Below are 18,032 nucleotides of genomic sequence, written 5' to 3' on the forward strand. Positions count from 1 at the left end.
GTTTTCAAAGGTATTTAGAATGTATAGGCATATATAACAAAAACATCTACGGTTCGTTGTATGAACAGATATTCCAGCCTCTACGCTGAAAACGCACTGGTTTGCGGTCCAGATGTGAGAACTCTTCTGCACGGACGAGTAAAAACCTCGCACTAGATCTCGCACTGATTTTTTGACACGCGTGCATGATGATGTAGCCTTCACAGCTGGGCCCCTGGATATGCGCGCGCCGCGCGGGGACCAACACTGGCGGGCCTCCCCGTGGATTCCACAGGAAAAACTGAATTTTACCCCAAAGATACAGGTGAAATCAAACACTAAGTTAACCTCAAAGTATGAGATGAGCCATTTAATTTAATTTCTCAATATCCCTGATACGTGTTTTCTGAGATATAGACGTAAGTAGCCCCACTTAGAGAAGAGAAGTCTTCTCGGGAACAGCTCACCGTACAGAAGTAACCCGGATGTCCCTCGCGCGGCCATTAATTTGCTTATCATAACAACCTGCCCCAGGAGTACAGCACTTAAAGACACAGGCACCATCTTTCTCCCGTCCCTGTCCTGTCCGCCATCTGTACGGTTTCCTTTCCCTAAGTAGATTAAAACAGGAAATAATTCTTTCGATAGACAATAATCTATTCGGTGGCTTTCTAGAATGATGTGTTTGTAGGCCTACCGACTAACCGTGACGAAACAGCCCCGTTTCATAATCTGTTTCATTAAAGGCCTCTCGTGAAGTTTACAGCTCAGAAAATATAGGTCACACGCAGAAGTAAACCAGTTGATAACGGCCATGTCAACTATAATAAGCCCCGCTTTTACGTGACAGTCACGAAGGTGTGTTGTTTAAACGAATACTTTCGAAAAACGAAAATAAAACCATGAGGGCCACTTTCTACAACACACCATAACTTGAAACTGTGGGCCTCATTGGAGCCATCAGAATATAATTTCAGAGCTCAACTATTGGCAAGTTTACCAAGTAATAAACACGCCTGTTATCATTCTAAAGTCATGCCTGCCAAATACAAGACTAAGGTTTACTATTGATTGTCTCTATGAACTAGTCAGTATTCTTGTATCGGCTACAAGAGAACTTCTAAAACCCCAGTTAAATCTGATTGTTGAACATATCTGATTATTATCCACGTTAGCCCACAAAGCTGTGTACCAGTGGCCAATCAGGCACCATACAGAAAGCAGTGTGCGCGTGTACTAAGGTTGTTGGCATGCGCCCTACCTCTCATTATGGTATTAGGCAACAGGGTGTGTGTAAGTGTCCGCTATGAACTAACCCACCATTACCTGAGGATTCCAGAGTCTAGGCAGCTTGGCAGACGATAGCATGCGTACGTGTTTAAGGTTTCGCTTTGTATCAATGAGGAAATCAAAAGATAGAATACAGTAATGATGATTCAGATATAATTGATTCATTCATATAGCAACACAGACACTCAGATAAATCACTGTAGGGGAGGCGGCAAAAAATATCAACTCTTGGAAAAAAAGAAAGTTCAATACAAAAAAAGCAGTTTCGAAAACATTCAAAACATTAGTTTTTCTCTTTTCAATTCCACATGACCATCCGATGACTTTTTGAGTTTAGAATGTTTTATTATAGTTTATTGTGATAGCATTTTCATTTTCATTGTTTTTTTGTTTTTTTGAAAGAACCAACACAGCAATAACGTCAAAGGGTGGGGTGGGTTGGGGTGGGGGGGGGGGGGGGTGGGTTGTCATAGAGACACTTCCTGGTTTGGCTTTCCCCCTGCCCCTCCAGAACACAGACTAGATGTTAACCATGATACCTACCAACAGAACACACTGGCAAGCAAAGGAACTTCTGCAGACTGCATGTAAAAACAACTATCCAGAAGAGAAACTAGATATAGTTATATATATATATATATGTATGCATCTACGTATGCATGCATATATGCAGGCTTGTATGTATACGAGTATAAGCTTGTTTCGAATGTGTGCGTTTTTCCCCTCTGAACGTGTGTGAACGTGTGTGTTTGTGTGTCATTATCATGTGAGAAGGGGTTTGTGTGTGTGTGTGCATGTATGTGAATATGCATATTAGGTACTGGAATGACTCCTTTCGAAACCTGATGTTCAGTACCCCCCCTCTACATGCTTTCTTGCTGTTCCAATCTTTTCGTTAAGGCAAACAGCTGATCTATTTTTTTTCCAGAGCAGTGGCTATCAGATTCTGGTGTTGTGGCTAGTAGAAACATAGATAAACAAAAAATTTGGCATTAAAATAGATAAATGCAGACTATTGAGCCAAAGTTTCTATACAGTCACAGCGGATCTAGGGCAGAGAGAGGCAGATAAAATGGAGGGAGAGAGGGAGGGGCTGGAAGGCAGATGTCAAGACAAACTAAAAGTATATAAAGTAAAATATCATAAAATTATGTCAAAGCAAGGTTTCCTTTTTTTTTTTTTATGCAATACTGTTGCATTTTCAAGCTCTACTTGTAAAGAATGGATTTCCCAGCAAATTCATCAAAGAATTCTAGCTTGGTCGACAAACACCAAAAGCAAGAAAGGAGAACTATATATACACAGAATGTGACTGATAAATACAGAATTAAAACAGTCCAGATGTTTTTTTTGTCCTTCTTGCGTCGTCTTCATTTTAAACACTCCCGCTCCACACAGTTTCCCACTTCGCATTCTTTTTTTCCTTTTTATTATTTAAACTTCCGGAGGTTCACCACAGTTTTCCCAAAGCACTTTACCGACGTGAAACCGATTAAAATACTATAGATAATGTCATTGTAGTGTTACATACAATTCAACTTTTTTTTTAAGTCAAAAATGAGCAATCCTTAAACTGTGGAAGAAGGGAGGAGGAGAGAGAGGGGGAGAAAACAGGAGGAGAAAACAAAACAAAAAAACAAAGAGCAAAAAACAAAACCATGATCTGAAACTGTCAGACAGATGAACAGGTAGATATGAGTCCAGTCCAACAGCTTCCTGCCTGCCCTGTGACAATAGTGACTAGGAACTCTACTGCACCACCTTCAACACAGACAGGCTCCAAAGCTCTTACAGAGGGAGAGGGAGAAAGGGAGATCATGGGTCTGGGCTGCCTCTAACACCTGTGTTGGGTGTGTTCGCTTGCTTGTTTGCTTGCTTGGTATTTAGACTGACATCCATCTAGCACAACTATTAGATTCCCCATGGCAACGCCGTGGGGGGAGGGAGGGGTTAAGAAAAATGTTAGTGAGCCCATCCAGTCCAATAGAAACACAGAGGGGGCGGGGCGGGGCAGGCCGGAGGCGGGGCGGGGCAGGCCGGAGGATGGAAAAACAGGAGATGGTGGTCGGGGAGGGAATGGGGGGGGGGGGGGGGGGGTTCAGCAGCATCCCCCGCCGGCCTGTTGGCCCCCCTGGGAGCCGGAGAGCGTAGAGTTGGTGGCAGCGTGCTGGGGTCCGATCTTAATGCCGTTAGCCTGCGGACACAGAGAGAGAAGAGGAGAAAGCGGCCATTAGTCAGAGAGACTGTGGTGGTTGTGGCCCAGGTAGGAGTCTGAGTCTGGGGTAGCGTTGGGAGGGCGGGTAGGGTGGTCTGGACGTGGCACATTACAGAGCTGATTAATACCGCGAGGAGGAACCACAGCCTGGCTCCTGTTTGGCTTCAAAACAGTAACCACGCATGCATGCGCACACACACACACACACACACACACACACACACGAGAGCCACTTTCATCAGTGGTCCTTTGATCTTGGCAGCCCTTCAGTGTTTGAGAGGCGAGGCTGAGAGGCTGGTGAGCCAGAGAATTGAAGGCAGGGAGGCTGAGAGAATAAGAGGCTGGGAGGCAGAGAGAATAAGAGGCTGGGAGGCAGAGAGAATAAGAGGCTGGGAGGCAGAGAGAATAAGAGGCTGGGAGGCAGAGAGAATAAGAGGCTGGGAGGCAGAGAGAATGGGAGGCTGGGAGAATGAGAAGCAGTGAGGCAAAGAGGCAGTGAGGCAGGCGATTGTCCCTCCGCTGTGCTGCGCGAGGCCTGCCTGGCGAGAAGGCAGGTCAGTAGCTGCTCTTAAGGAGACTGCTGTGCTCCAGAGCAGATTTATAGAGTTAAGAGGAGGAGGAGGGCTTCTCCCCCTGCCAGCAGAGGGGATTCTGGCCAGGGCTTCCCCACTCGTCAGCTGATGTGGTTTGGACCGGGAGCCCGGCCACGTTTTGTCTTTTTTCACTCGTTCCTACGACAGTAATAAAAAGCAGCACGCCCAATAGCTGCTGAGGGGCTCGCCTCCTCTAGGCCTCTCTGGCTGGCTGGCTGGCTGGCTGGTTGCCTGGCTGGCTGGCTGGATGATGGGGGCCGTGTGGGATGTGAGGAATTTATGTGCTGGCAGGGTGCCAGGGGCAAGCAGACAGGGAGAGAGAGGGGAGAGAGAGGGGGAGTGAAGCAGAGAGAGAGCTTGAAAGCGGAAAAGACAGGAGGGAGAGAGAGAAGGATAGAGCGGAAAAAAGAGAGCAGAGAGTACATAGCGGCCAGGAAAAGAGTTGGTAGAGAGAGTTAGAGGGAGAATAAGAGAGAGAGGGTGGGTTGGGAAAGTTGTTCTGGAGAGAGGGAAGAGGGAGGGGTGAAGGGAGAAACGGAGGAGCGCAGGGTGGAAGTTTTGTTTGGCTCGGAGTGGTGGAACCTGCTCTACTTTTCTCCCCTCCCTCCCTCCCCCCTCCCTCCCTCAGCTCTCTCTCTCGTTTTCTCTGAGGGCAGACGGAGTGTGTCACCACCACAAAAGAACAGGGGCCCCGCCTCCGCCCCCCCCCCCCCCCACCACCACGAGAAACGGGGAGAGAGAGAGAGAGAGAGGGGGGGAGAGAGAGGGAGTTGGAGAGAGAGAGAGGGAGAGAGAGAGGGGGAGGGAGAGAGGAGAGCGAGGGAGTTGGAGAGAGAGAGAGAGGGGGGGGGGGAGGAGGAGAGAGGTGGAGAGAGAGGGAGAGGAGAGAGAGGGAGTTGGAGAGAGAGAGGGAGGGGGAGGGAGGGAGAGAGGGGAGAGAGGGAGGGAGAGAGAGGGAGTTGGAGAGAGGGGGGAGAGAGAGAGACAGAAAGAGAGAGAGACAGAAAGAGAGAGAGACAGAAAGAGAGGAGAGAGGGGGAGGGGGAGAGAGAAAGGGAGGGGGAGGGAGGGAGAGGAGAGGGAGGGAGAGAGAAAGTCTACTTGTTTATTAGAGCAGAGGACCCGCGGAAACAAACAGCAGACACCTCTCCTCCCCCAGGGTCGCCGTGGGGGATACACCTCTCCTCCCCCAGGGTCGCCGTGGGCGATACACCTCTCCTCTGCCAGGGTGTGGCCGAGCGCTCCAACACTGCAACGCTACCTTGCATTTCTACCTTCCTCCCTCACTCCTTCCTGAGATCTGACACGGGACCAGGTCAGGTGAGGGGAGGTGTGGTGGTCAGTAGTTGCAGGGGTCTGCTTGGTGTATCATGCTGTTGTAGTGTGGTGGTCAGTAGTTGCAGGGGTCTGCTGGTGTATCATGCTGTTGTAGTGTGGTGGTAGATAGTTGCGCAGGCCTGTTTGGTGTACAAGCCTGTTTGTGTGTTGTGGTGGTATATAGTTGCCTAGGTCTGCTGGTGTATCGTGCTGGTGTATCGTGCTGGTGTATCGTGCTGGTGTATCGTGCTGGTGTATCGTGCTGGTGTATCGTGCTGGTGTATCGTGCTGGTGTGGTGAAGTGTTAAGCAGCTCTGTGACAGAATGATTACCTCGTTGTTGATATCGAAGACCCCCTCCTGGATCTTCTCATAGATCTCCTTGGCTGTGTTGATGAATGCCTGGGAACAGAGGAGAGACGGAGAGAGAGAGACGGAGAGAGAGAGACGGAGAGAGAGAGACGGAGAGAGAGAGACGGAGAGAGAGAGACGGAGAGAGAGAGACGGAGAGAGAGAGACGGAGAGGGAGAGACGGAGAGAGAGAGAGGGAGAGGGAGAGACGGAGAGAGAGAGAGACGGAGAGAGACACGGAGAGAGAGAGACGGAGAGGGAGACGGAGAGAGAGAGACGGAGAGGGAGAGACGGAGAGAGAGAGACGGAGAGAGAGAGACGGAGAGAGAGAGACGGAGAGAGAGAGACGGAGAGGGAGAGACGGAGAGGGAGAGAGACGGAGAGAGAGACGGAGAGGGAGACGGAGAGAGACGGAGAGGGAGAGACGGAGAGGGAGAGACGGAGAGGGAGAGACGGAGAGAGAGAGACGGAGAGACGGAGAGAGAGACGGAGAGGGAGAGACGGAGAGGGAGAGACGGAGAGGGAGAGACGGAGAGACGGAGAGAGAGAGACGGAGAGAGAGAGACGGAGAGGGAGAGACGGAGAGGGAGAGAAGAAAAGGAAATGGCTACATTAACAAAGCAAGCCTGTTCATCTGCGAGCACAGAGATGGACCTTGTAGAAACTTGTGTTTGAAAGGCATTACAAATAAGATTTGTTACACCGCAAACTCCAGCGCTCTGGCTTGACATATTAACTAAGTGCGCTCGCCGTGAAACAGTGGCGTGGTCTCGTTGAGTAAATAAGCCCGTTAAAGAGTTTAGAATGAAGTAGCATTAGTCCATGAGCCTCTGGCTTTCAGCCACAGAAAATAAATCTACATGTTATTACACAAACGGGCACGCGCGCGCACACACACACACACGCTGACGGGAGTGATGATGGATGGCGTGTGAGATAAGGCCTGGTGGTCTGGTGGGTAGGTGCCAGGAGGGGATGCTGGACTGGGCCGAGGGTGGAGGTGTTGGGGTGTAGGAGCTGGTTGTGGATGGGGCCCCTGGTCTCTTCTTCACACTGGAGAGAATGTTAAACAGTAACAGCTGTGTTCCCTGAAGGTTAGCGCCCCCAGCTGGCGAGCGAGGTCAGGACACCAGCACCTGTCTGACATGCTGACACAGGAGCTGGCTCACGGTGAGTGTGTGGGCGGGGTGTGTGTGTGTGTGTGAAGCGAGTGTGGTCCCCAGAGTGTGTGTGTGTGTGTGTGTGTGAAGCGAGTGTGGTCCCCAGAGTGTGTGTGTGTGAAGCGAGTGTGGTCCCCAGAGTGTGTGTGGTTCTCCAGATCTCCATAATAGGATGATGGCTCCGTCATGAGCGCAAGACGACTGACTGCTTCCTGTGTGAACACTTATAAGGGCTTCTTTCCCCGAGAACAGTCCTGTGAAATCAGCAATCTCTTCATGCAAGCAAGGACAGCCAGACTTAAATGTTATTGATCCCCAAGGAGAAAATGCAAAAAGAAAAAGGAAGGGAAAAAAGGAAGGGCTCAACATCCTGAAGGAGCAACCCAGGTAAAACACCCTCCATTTTGAGACCGTCTCCTGCCTGATGTGATGTATGCAGATGGAGCAGCAGAGAGGAAAATGAGAGGAGAAGAAAGGGATGGGGAGAGGAGGAGGAGGAGAGAGCAGCCCCTTCAGATGACTGACATTCTCCAGGGTCAACGGTACACAGCGTCCAGGGGGGGGAGGGGCGGGGGAGGACATGAATATGGATGAGCTGTAAGTGGGTAATGTACACGTCACTTTACAGAGAGGGTGAGGGGGGGAGGAGGAGGAGGGGGGGAGGCGTAGGGTGAAGGGAAGGAGGAGGAGGAGGGGGGAGGCGTAGGATGAAGGGAAGGAGGAGGAGGAGGGGGGAGGCGTAGGATGAAGGGAAGGAGGAGGAGGGGGGGAGGCGTAGGGTGAAGGGAAGGAGGAGGAGGGGGGGGTGAAGGGGAGGGGAGGTGGCATCAGGAGGATTGAGAGGACACTAATGAGACAAATTAATCATACCAGGGGTTTCTACAAAGGGGGGGGGTATGTTTCCTCCCCCTTCATCCAGCAGCCTCAAGGAAACAGACCAACTACACGCAGGCTAGGAGTGTGTGTAGGAGACTAGTGTGTAGGAGAGACCAGTGTGTAGGAGACTAGTGTGTAGGAGACTAGTGTGTAGGAGAGACCAGTGTGTAGGAGACTAGTGTGTAGGAGAGACCAGTGTGTAGGAGAGACCAGTGTGTAGGAGACCAGTGTGTAGGAGAGACCAGTGTGTAGGAGACCAGTGTGTAGGAGACTAGTGTGTAGGAGAGACCAGTGTGTAGGAGAGACCAGTGTGTAGGAGACCAGTGTGTAGGAGAGACCAGTGTGTAGGAGACCAGTGTGTAGGAGAGACCAGTGTGTAGGAGAGACCAGTGTGTAGGAGACTAGTGTGTAGGAGACCAGTGTGTAGGAGACCCGTGTGTAGGAGACTAGTGTGTAGGAGACTAGTGTGTAGGAGAGACCAGTGTGTAGGAGAGACCAGTGTGTAGGAGACTAGTGTGTAGGAGAGACCAGTGTGTAGGAGAGACCAGTGTGTAGGAGACCAGTGTGTAGGAGACTAGTGTGTAGGAGAGACCAGTGTGTAGGAGAGACCAGTGTGTAGGAGACCAGTGTGTAGGAGAGACCAGTGTGTAGGAGACCAGTGTGTAGGAGAGACCAGTGTGTAGGAGAGACCAGTGTGTAGGAGACTAGTGTGTAGGAGAGACCAGTGTGTAGGAGAGACCAGTGTGTAGGAGACTAGTGTGTAGGAGAGACCAGTGTGTAGGAGAGACCAGTGTGTAGGAGACTAGTGTGTAGGAGAGACCAGTGTGTAGGAGACCAGTGTGTAGGAGACCAGTGTGTAGGAGAGACCAGTGTGTAGGAGACTAGTGTGTAGGAGAGACCAGTGTGTAGGAGACCAGTGTGTAGGAGACCAGTGTGTAGGAGAGACCAGTGTGTAGGAGACTAGTGTGTAGGAGAGACCAGTGTGTAGGAGAGACTAGTTAGTGTGTAGGAGAGACCAGTGTGTAGGAGAGACTAGTGTGTAGGATAGACTAGTTAGTGTGTAGGAGAGACCAGTGTGTAGGAGAGACTAGTGTGTAGGAGAGACCAGTGTGTAGGAGAGACTAGTGTGTGTGTGTAGGAGAGACTTGTGTGTGTGTGTGTGTGGCCAGTGTGGGTCCCAGAGTGTGTGTGTGTGTGTGTGTGTTACCTCTTCTACGTTGGACGCCGTCTTGGCAGAGGTCTCCATGAAGATGAGGCCGTGCTCTCTGGCAAAGGCCTCCCCCTCCTCCTTCTTCACCTCTCTCTGGACTCCAGATCACTGACACACACACACACACACACACACACACACACACACACACACACGTTAAGCAACACAAACATCACACACCCTCAGCCCAGCGTAACTAACCACCATCACAACCCGCCGCCACACAAACAACGTCAGAACATCACACACCCTCAGTCCAGTGTAGCCCACCCCCCCCCCACCCCCCCCCCACCCCCACCCACTCCCTGCTCTCCATAATAAGTTATTAGTGTCTCGGTGTGTGTCCTCCAGGTCGTGTCCAGAGTCCTGTGCTAATCCCTGGTGTCACGGCTGCCAGAGAGCGGCTGTGTGTTCTCTAACCAGAATGGACAACCTCTCTGGAGAGGAGGGGAAGGGGCGGCGGGGGACAGAGAGAGAGAGAGAGAGAGGAGAGGGGGGGGGGGGGGGGGGGGCTCGGTCAGTAACCATGACAACCGCCACATCTCAGAGCCCATCAGTGCATATCTCTCCCTCCCTCCCTCCCTCCCTCCCCCCCTTCTAGCTGACATCGACGGCGATGATGACCAGTGTGCGCCTTCCTAAGCTGTCTCAATAACCCTTCGGATCATCCAGCTACGGGGGCAGCCCGCTCCGGGCTGAGGAGGTGGCTGCAGAGCGTTGAGACGCGGCCGGCGGGGGCTGTATCGAGCGGTCGAGGAGCCTACCTCTTGTTCCCGATGAGCATGATGACCATGTTGGAGTTGGAATGTTGGCGAGCGTCCTCCAACCAGGTAGTCAAGTGGTTGAAGGTGTCCCTTCTGAAACACGTAAACACACACAGACACTGTATGAGCACACACAAGGCTACCAGAGATCGTATTCATGCTGATCTGCTGCCAGGGAAGATGGCTGACCTTGTGATGTCATAGACTAGCAGAGCGCCTGCCGCTCCTCTGTAGTAGGACCGGGTGATAGAGCGAACGACTCCTGCCCAGCCTGCACACACACACACACACACAGACACTGTGTTATAAAACATTTTAACTAGACCAGTGGTGAAGTGGACTAGGAAAGGAAGCTAGGAGAGCCTGTAGGAGGCCAGCTCAGTGCTGTTCCTCTGGCCGGAGAGACTCTCCAGGATTTTTCTCGACGGGAGGAGGAGAACAGACCTGTCCCTGTCACTGTGTACAATAGACATGTCTCCTCCTGTTCCATCTCTCTCTCTCTCTCTCTCTGCTCCATCCCCCTTCTCTCTCTCTCTCTGTCTCTGCTCCATCCCCCTTCTCTCTCTGCTCCATCCCTCTCTCTCTCTTTCTCTCTCTCTCTCTCTGTTCCACTCCCCCCCCCTCTCTCTCTACTCCACTCCCCCCCCCCCTCTCTCTCTGCTCCACTCCCCCCCCCCCCCTCTCTCTCTGCTACATCCCCCCCTCTCTCTCTCTCTGCTACATCCCCCCCTCTCTCCCGGCTATCCCTACCAACAACAGGCTCTCTGTCTTGCATCCAGACCATAATACAACATTCTACATTCTACTGGCCTGTCCAATCAGAACTCTTCTATATGTTCCGTCCAGACGATAATGCCACCCCCCCCCCCCCCCCCCCTCTCTCTAAGAAGAACTGCAGGCTTATTCAGTAGCGAGGTGTCTGTTGCCAAGAATGTCCTCTCTGGGTAGAGTTGTGACAATATGACACTGGTGTGTAGTGGTGGTCCCGTGACCCCTGTGTGTGTGTGTGTGTGTGTGGGGGGGGGGGGGGGGGGGGGGGGGTTGTGTGTGTGGGGGGGTGAGGAGAGAAGTATACTGCTATAGAAAGAGGATAAGATTCTACTGTGAGGAGGGGTGACTGACGGTTATTTTTCCTTTTATAAAGCAGCTCTGTCCTCACGCATACATAAACAGCAGGAACCACACCACAGGTAGCGCCCCCCCCCCCCCCCCCCCCCCTCCTAGCAACAGTCCCACCCAGGTGGCAACCCAGTCACCCAGCCAGCCGGTCTGTCTGTCGAAACGGTCTGTCAGCTAGCCAGCTAGTCAGTCAGCAAACCTGCCAGTCAGCCAGCCAGCCAGTAACCAATCAGTCAGCCAGTGAACCAGCCAGTCAACCAGTCAGTCAGCCAGTGAACCAGCCAGCCAGTAACCAGTCAGTCAGCCAGTAACCAGTCAGTCAGCCAGTGAACCAGCCAGCCAGCCAGTAAACCTGCCAGTCAGCCAGCCAGCCAGTAACCAGTCAGTCAGCCAGCCAGTGAACCAGCCAGTGAACCAGCCAGTGAACCAGCCAGTGAACCAGCCAGTGAACCAGCCAGTGAACCAGCCAGTCAGCGATGGCGGCCACCCCCAGAGCTCCCTGTGGGCAGCTGCTAACAGAGAAGTTAATGGGCCCCATTGTGAATAAATGATGAATGACGGTCCTATGCTGCCTGCCATCTGGCCCAGCCTGGAGGTGACAGCAGGGACACTCAGCCTATCCTGTTACATCACCACCCCTGGCCCCGCCCCACCAGGAAGTCCCTGACACCTGTACGCGCGCGCCCTCGTGCACGTGGGGACGGGACGGCGGCAGGGGACTGGATGAAAGATGGCGGCTGTTTGAGGTCTGGATGGGGGGGGTGGAGACGCTGGTGTGGCGACGGGGGAAGACGCTTCGTGTTATTAATTATTCACGTGTAGCAGATGTCTGTCTACAGCTACGTGCAGACAAGTTGTGTTTATTACTTGATACAAATTTTAGTCAAAGTAACTCTCGATTCTGACCGCCGATATAACGTTAGAACTATGGGCTGCTGATCGTGATCCGATTCTGCTACACTTTCGTTGAGCCTCATTTGCGTGTCGCTTTTTCTACGAAAAGAAGAACGTGCACATTTAATGAGACAGAAATTATACTTGTTCTTTCCCCAGGCAGGTGTTGGTTAGCAGAGGCCTGTAGACAGGAAGCAACAGCCTGGCTGAGCCAGTCATTCCTGAGGCTAAGTCTCCACCTAGTGGGTGTACGGGGGACTGCATCTGTTTTTGTAGGGCCAGCATTCACGATGAGGGAAACCGACCGACAAACACTCTGTTGAGAATGTATTCATTTGAAGAATTGATATATCGTGTATGTAACATTATGTGTGTGTGTATATATAGTTGTTGGGTCATATCAATATAATTATGTAATGAATACAGACTTAGGTTGGATTATGGAGGCCACAACATAACAGCGCATTTTAAGGCTGAAGATTTACCAGTAAATAACAGCGTGCCATTTGGTCTGGGTAGTTGAATAAGAAACCCAGCCAGAGAAGATGATGACTGTAATCATAGAGAGGATGGTTTTCTGACAAGGAGGCCATTACAGAGCGCTGACAGGCTACTTACCGTATCCCAGATCTGCAGCTTGATCTGTTTACCATCTATAGTGATCATCCTCGCCCCAAACTCACACCTGGGAAACACACACACACAGAAAGGCAAACAAAGACACACCGTTAGTCCAGAATAACCTCTATTGTTGATATGTTCAGTCCCTCAGGTTAACCAACGTTGTTTTGAATACAAGGCTCTGAAACCAGTGGTAACCACAGCTAAGCTACACATCCAGCCCCATTAACATGCTAATAGACCTATTGTAGCCCGATGCTAATGCTCCTTCTCAGGTTGGGCTGAGGAGGGCCTGAATAAAAGAGTAGCAGAATGAATCCTCCATGTCGCAGAGCCCTAAAAGCAGATTAATGAAGACTGTTATGGAGGCTGAATAGTGAGATGATTTAATCAGGGTTCTTCCAGCCTGCTGGAGAGGTAGGGTACAGTTTAATCACGGCAGGTTAGTCAGTCTGTGTGTGTGTGTGTGGGGGGGGTGGAGGGTGTGTGTATGTGTGTAAGTGTGTTATGTGTTAGTGTGTGAGAGAGCAGAAATAATTAGAAGTGATAGCGAGAGCAGGGTTCTTACCGATGGTGAGGTCGTGAACCGGCTGAAAGCGTTTGTCTGTGAACTGTAATAATAGGCATGACTTCCCCACACCTGCAAAACAAACACACACACACATAAGAACAATATCACACACACATAAGAACAAACACACACACATAAGAACAATATCACACACACATACATACAAGAACAAACACCTCAATCTGGATGACTAACACAATATGTCCTCCAGTCATTTGTGCAAACACACACACACCTTCTGCCCTCGTCTTTTCATTCACACACACACACACACCTCCCTCCTGCCCTTGTCTTCTCATTCACACACACACACACACACACACACACAACCACTCTGCAAACGGAGTCGCCCACTAGCTCCTCTGTGAGGTCTAGCAAGACATCGGGAGCGTAATTGAATATGATTTCAACGTCAGACCGTATAAAGGCCCAACTGCACAGGCCTACTCCCACACACAGAAGAACCCTCCACAGCAAGGCCGTCCCTGTCAACACGTGAAGACGCAGGAAGGGCAGAAGCCCTCATTTCCATATGGGAATCCACCCGTCCAGCTTATCAGAGCCAACAGGAGGAGCAAGAGGAGCAGAAAGAAAAGGAGAAGGAAAAGGAGGAGGTGGTGGAGGAGGAGAAAAATATGTAGAAGGAGGTGAAGGATGAGGAGGAGGTGATGGATGAGGAGGTGATGGATGAGGAAGAGGAGGAAGAGAAGAAGGATACCAAGAGAGGGGGAGTTTGCACAGACCCACACCCTGGTAGGCCTACATTAATCTGTGAGCCAAGTCTCATTAGCAGATTTGTTTAACCTTTACCTAACGATGCAGGATGACTGAGAACAAGCCCACTTCCTCGTTCCTTCCTTATCGTTAGGGAGAGATGATTGGTTAGAATAAACAAGGGAGACGGGGAGAGGAGGAGGAGGCGGGGGGTATTTCATCAGGCATTGGGTGAAAGGGGCCGTCACCATGGCAACACAGATGAGGACCCCTGATAGCTGCCTCATTCACAAATGTCAGCTGTGGTGACCAGGGGCGCAGGGACATCTGGAGTGAAGACAGATTGACATTCACACAGGTAGCAAAAGGACCAACAACAGAACCGTATCAGTAAATCTTATTAGGGAAGGTTCTCTATCTCTCTCTCCCAACCAGGACAGTAGGGAACAAGATGTTGCCATGACGCAAAGACATACTAATCCTAAAGATAAGATATAGAGAACGTTGATGTGTGTGTGTGTGTGTGTCGTGCGTCTATTTTACAGCTAAATTATTACAGAGTGACTGTGGATGAACATCCATACCGTGTGTGTGTGTGTGAGTGACACCCCCCCCTCCACCCAATGTGCTAATGGAAACAGGTGATACCTCCAGCCAGCACACAGACACACAACACAGGCCCTGCTCTGGTGTTTCCAAGGGTAACCAACAGCGTTGCTAGGCAGGGGAGCCGTAGCAACGGAGGGCTCAGGAGGAGGAGGAGGAAGAAGAAGAAGAGGTACGTAGGAACACTACAGAACCATGTCATTATCACAGCCAATCGGCTGATGGAGCTGGGCGGTTTGACTGATCCTGGGGTTCTAGAACACTCTTGTCATTATCATAGAGCAAACAGTCATGTAATAGCCCCAGGAATACAGCTGGGTAATTACACAGCCATGCCCACGGCCATAGCCAAACATCTAACCCTACAACCACTAATCACTATGAGGGGGAAGAGCCCTTCAGGAGATAATGGCCCACCCAGCTTGAAGGTCTGCATGATGAATTAAGATTGTCCAACACATCACAACAACAAGGAGGCATCTCTGGACATGAATAATCAGCCAGATGGATCATATTTCACTGTGACTGGCAACAAAAAAATAATCTAAATCAAATGTCTTTATGGTCTATTTATTTTTTGGGGTGGTTCTGAACAACGGAATCATGTTTCATTGTACAATGAGAACAATAATCATCCTCAAGGACAGCCATAAGAAGCCTAGCACCGTGCCCAGATGCCCATGTCTAATGTGCGGTGCTGTGTGTCAAGCAGGGGCCTGCTTCTGGCTCTGGAGCACACAGAAACTCAGGTTTCACTGTGGAGTTCACGTACTGTTCCCATCCCCGCCAGAGGCACTATGTCCTGAGAGGGTGCCATGTTGCAACCGGACCAGCCTGATTTAGCGCCGGGCTAGCAGCTAGTCAAGGATGGAGAGAAGCACCTGCCACTCAGCAACACCTGGTGTCAGGAGTCAGGTGTCTGAGCGGTTAGGGAGTCGGGCTGGTAATCAAAAGGTTGCCAGTTTGATTCCCCCGTCATTCCCCAAATTACGTTGTGTCCTTGGGCGAGGCACTTCACTCTACTTGCCTCGGGGGAATGTCCCTGTACTTACTGTAAGTGGCTCTGGATAAGTGTCTGCTAAATGACTAAATGTAAACATCAACCCAGAGCACATGCTAGAAGGCTAATCAACACTAACAGACACAACAACAACAACAACAACACTATAAATAGACACACTAAGAGACTGGTAACAAATGCCCATCTCTCTCCTCACGTCCAGATAGCACAGTATGGGGAGGAGATATGGAGATACACACACATAATCAACACGCTTCCCTGTCTGGATCTAACATCTCGGAGACCAGAGGGCAATCCTGGTCCTCGGGGGCCGTTGTCCTGCATGTTTTAGATGTTTCATGGCTCACAACACACCTGATTCAAATGCATGTTTGTTACCAGGCTTCTACAGAGCTAGATAACGACCCATTTATTTGAAGGTGTGTTGGAGCAGGGAAACATCTGAAACATGCAGGACAGGGGTTCCCTGGGGACAGGGTTAGGAACCACTGCCCTAGGGGCTAATGTAGGCTAGGTTTCACCTCAGTCACCCCACAGACAAACCCTCCAACTGTGGTTTCCTGGGAGTTTGAGGATGGTTAACAACATCGGCACTTCTCTAACCAGCGTCATGTGATGGGGCGGTCACTGTCAGCAAATTGTCACCTGCCGAAATGTGTTGATTCTGTTCTCCCTGTTCCGCTCTCAAACTCTGAAATACACTTATTTTGCGATTCTTTGTTCTCTCTCTGCAAAGTATTAGAAAAGTTGTTTTCAATGCTTGATTTGAAGTTTTAGGGGAGTCAGGTGGCTGAGCGGTGAGGGAATCGGGCTAGTAATCCGAAGGTTGCCAGTTCGATTCCCGGTCATGCCAACTGACTTTGTGTCCTTGGGCAAGGCACTTCACCCTACTTGCCTCGGGGGAATGTCCCTGTACTTACTGTAAGTCGCTCTGGATAAGAGCGTCTGCTAAATGACTAAAATGTAAAAAAATGTAAAAAATGTAGATGTAAAGGATACAGGGGGATACAGGAGAGAAATCAACTTCCGGAGGGCAAAATACCACTGATAAAATAATTAGTTACATTAACTGGTTATAGAATACTTTGAAAGATTAGCAGCTGTTACAAGCCTAATGTCGCCTATTTATTTTGTTGAAAAGAATTATGCTGGGAGAGCCCCTAGTCTTGTTGACTTGACCTAGGCTCAGGCTACATAACGGTTTGTTGACAAACACGACACTGATGGTAGATGGTAAAGCTATTTCAACACCATTTCAACATCCTATAACGAATCTGTAGAGAGATTACAGCTATCTTCTGAGACATGATAGCCTGTCACAATTTCCACCTAAAATGACCAAGGTAACAGATACCTTATCTAGCTACTTAAGTTTCTGTCAATTCACAGCAATTTCATCTGCAGCTTTGTTTGTCTAGCAAGGACCTAAATGTAGAGCGGTCTCTCTCATATGACTACCACGCTAGGGTTATTAACGTAGAAATATCGCCAAATTAAAAGATTGAAACACAACGATAGTGAGAGCCAAACATCACTATTTAACTATTTAAACTAGCAACGATTAAAACCATCGTTGCCTAGCTAACGTTAATTCAAATTTTGATAAATAGTCAACCAGTTTCCCTATGTAAACAAGGATAGTATTATTGAGAAACATCTCCTTCCAGGAACTAAGAAATTGATTCAATTTGGTTAACGTTACGGCTAGGCCCCCGGCCATAAATCTAGCTAACGTTAGCAAACCTGCTTGTAGCAACAACAGAGTATACAAATAAATCCTACATGACGTTACTGACAGTAAACCTAAAGATGTCAAAATATCGCGTTGAGCGTTGTAGCTAGTAGAATATTTATACCATCCATAACTGACGGTGATTGGCGCAACAACCTGTCAAGAAATCTTGTAAACGCCATTTCGAGACACTGAACTCAGAGTCTGGTTTGCGTTTGTGGCCTTGTCTGCTCCTTAGCCAATTGGACATTTTAAAATCACACAGACTAGCTAGCAGACAAAAGCATAAACAAATATGTATGGGTATGTCGCTGTCAAAGCAACTGTGGTTGAAACGGATGTTAATAGCATAGTTGTGAGATAATGATTATGGTTAGCTGTCTAGCCTAGCTAGCTCCAGATCCCCCCACCCTAACTGCGCACAGCGTAAGGTCGGACAATGGGGGCCGAATTAGGTGCGATGTCAACAATTACTGATTAGCTAATAAACTGACCCGTCTACAAAATCGTGTAGCATTGTTAATTGCTTCAAATTATTGTAGTAGTAATGACATGCTATTAAGACACGTCCCCGGGCGAAAAACTGGACTGTCATCCCAACCCTTGCAGGTCTGCTTTTACCACGTCATTGGACTCTCCAACACTGCGGAAATAGAACGCCAGCTAGCGGGCTAGCCTGCTATGCTAGCAATCTTTGCTGTCACCGTAGCTAGCTAACTGCTTACCCGTGTCTCCGATAATGATGTATTTGAAGAGGTATGCATATGCCATGGCCACTGGGTCCTGTGTCAACCTGCCTCGGCCGTTAAACTTGGGCTCCGCTACTTGAAACCGTATTTAAAATTTCGGGTGAAAACGTCTTGATACTTGTTAGCGCGGCGCCTTGCTAGCCTCCTTTCTCTCCTCGGTGATGGTAAGGAACAATAAACACCAAGCCTCAGCGGACGACGTCACACGTTCCGCCCTCGCCACGCACGCTAAAAAGTGTGTTCTTCGCCCC

General features: G+C 49.9%; 1 protein-coding gene across 1 annotated transcript; it reads right to left on the reverse strand.

Annotated features, from left to right (window-relative positions):
- Positions 1-1,591: 1,591 nt before the first annotated feature.
- rab2a (RAB2A, member RAS oncogene family) lies at positions 1,592-17,962 on the reverse strand. The gene is given in 10 exon segments (XM_067253978.1): positions 1,592-3,463; positions 5,727-5,795; positions 8,988-9,085; positions 9,088-9,098; positions 9,755-9,847; positions 9,944-10,007; positions 10,010-10,025; positions 12,386-12,453; positions 12,957-13,028; positions 17,758-17,962. Coding segments are annotated over 10 exon segments (633 nt in total). The 5' UTR covers positions 17,804-17,962; the 3' UTR covers positions 1,592-3,367.
- Positions 17,963-18,032: the final 70 nt, after the last annotated feature.

Source organism: Osmerus mordax, chromosome 16 (genome assembly GCF_038355195.1).
Source record: "Osmerus mordax isolate fOsmMor3 chromosome 16, fOsmMor3.pri, whole genome shotgun sequence".
NCBI classification, from domain to species: domain Eukaryota; kingdom Metazoa; phylum Chordata; class Actinopteri; order Osmeriformes; family Osmeridae; genus Osmerus; species Osmerus mordax.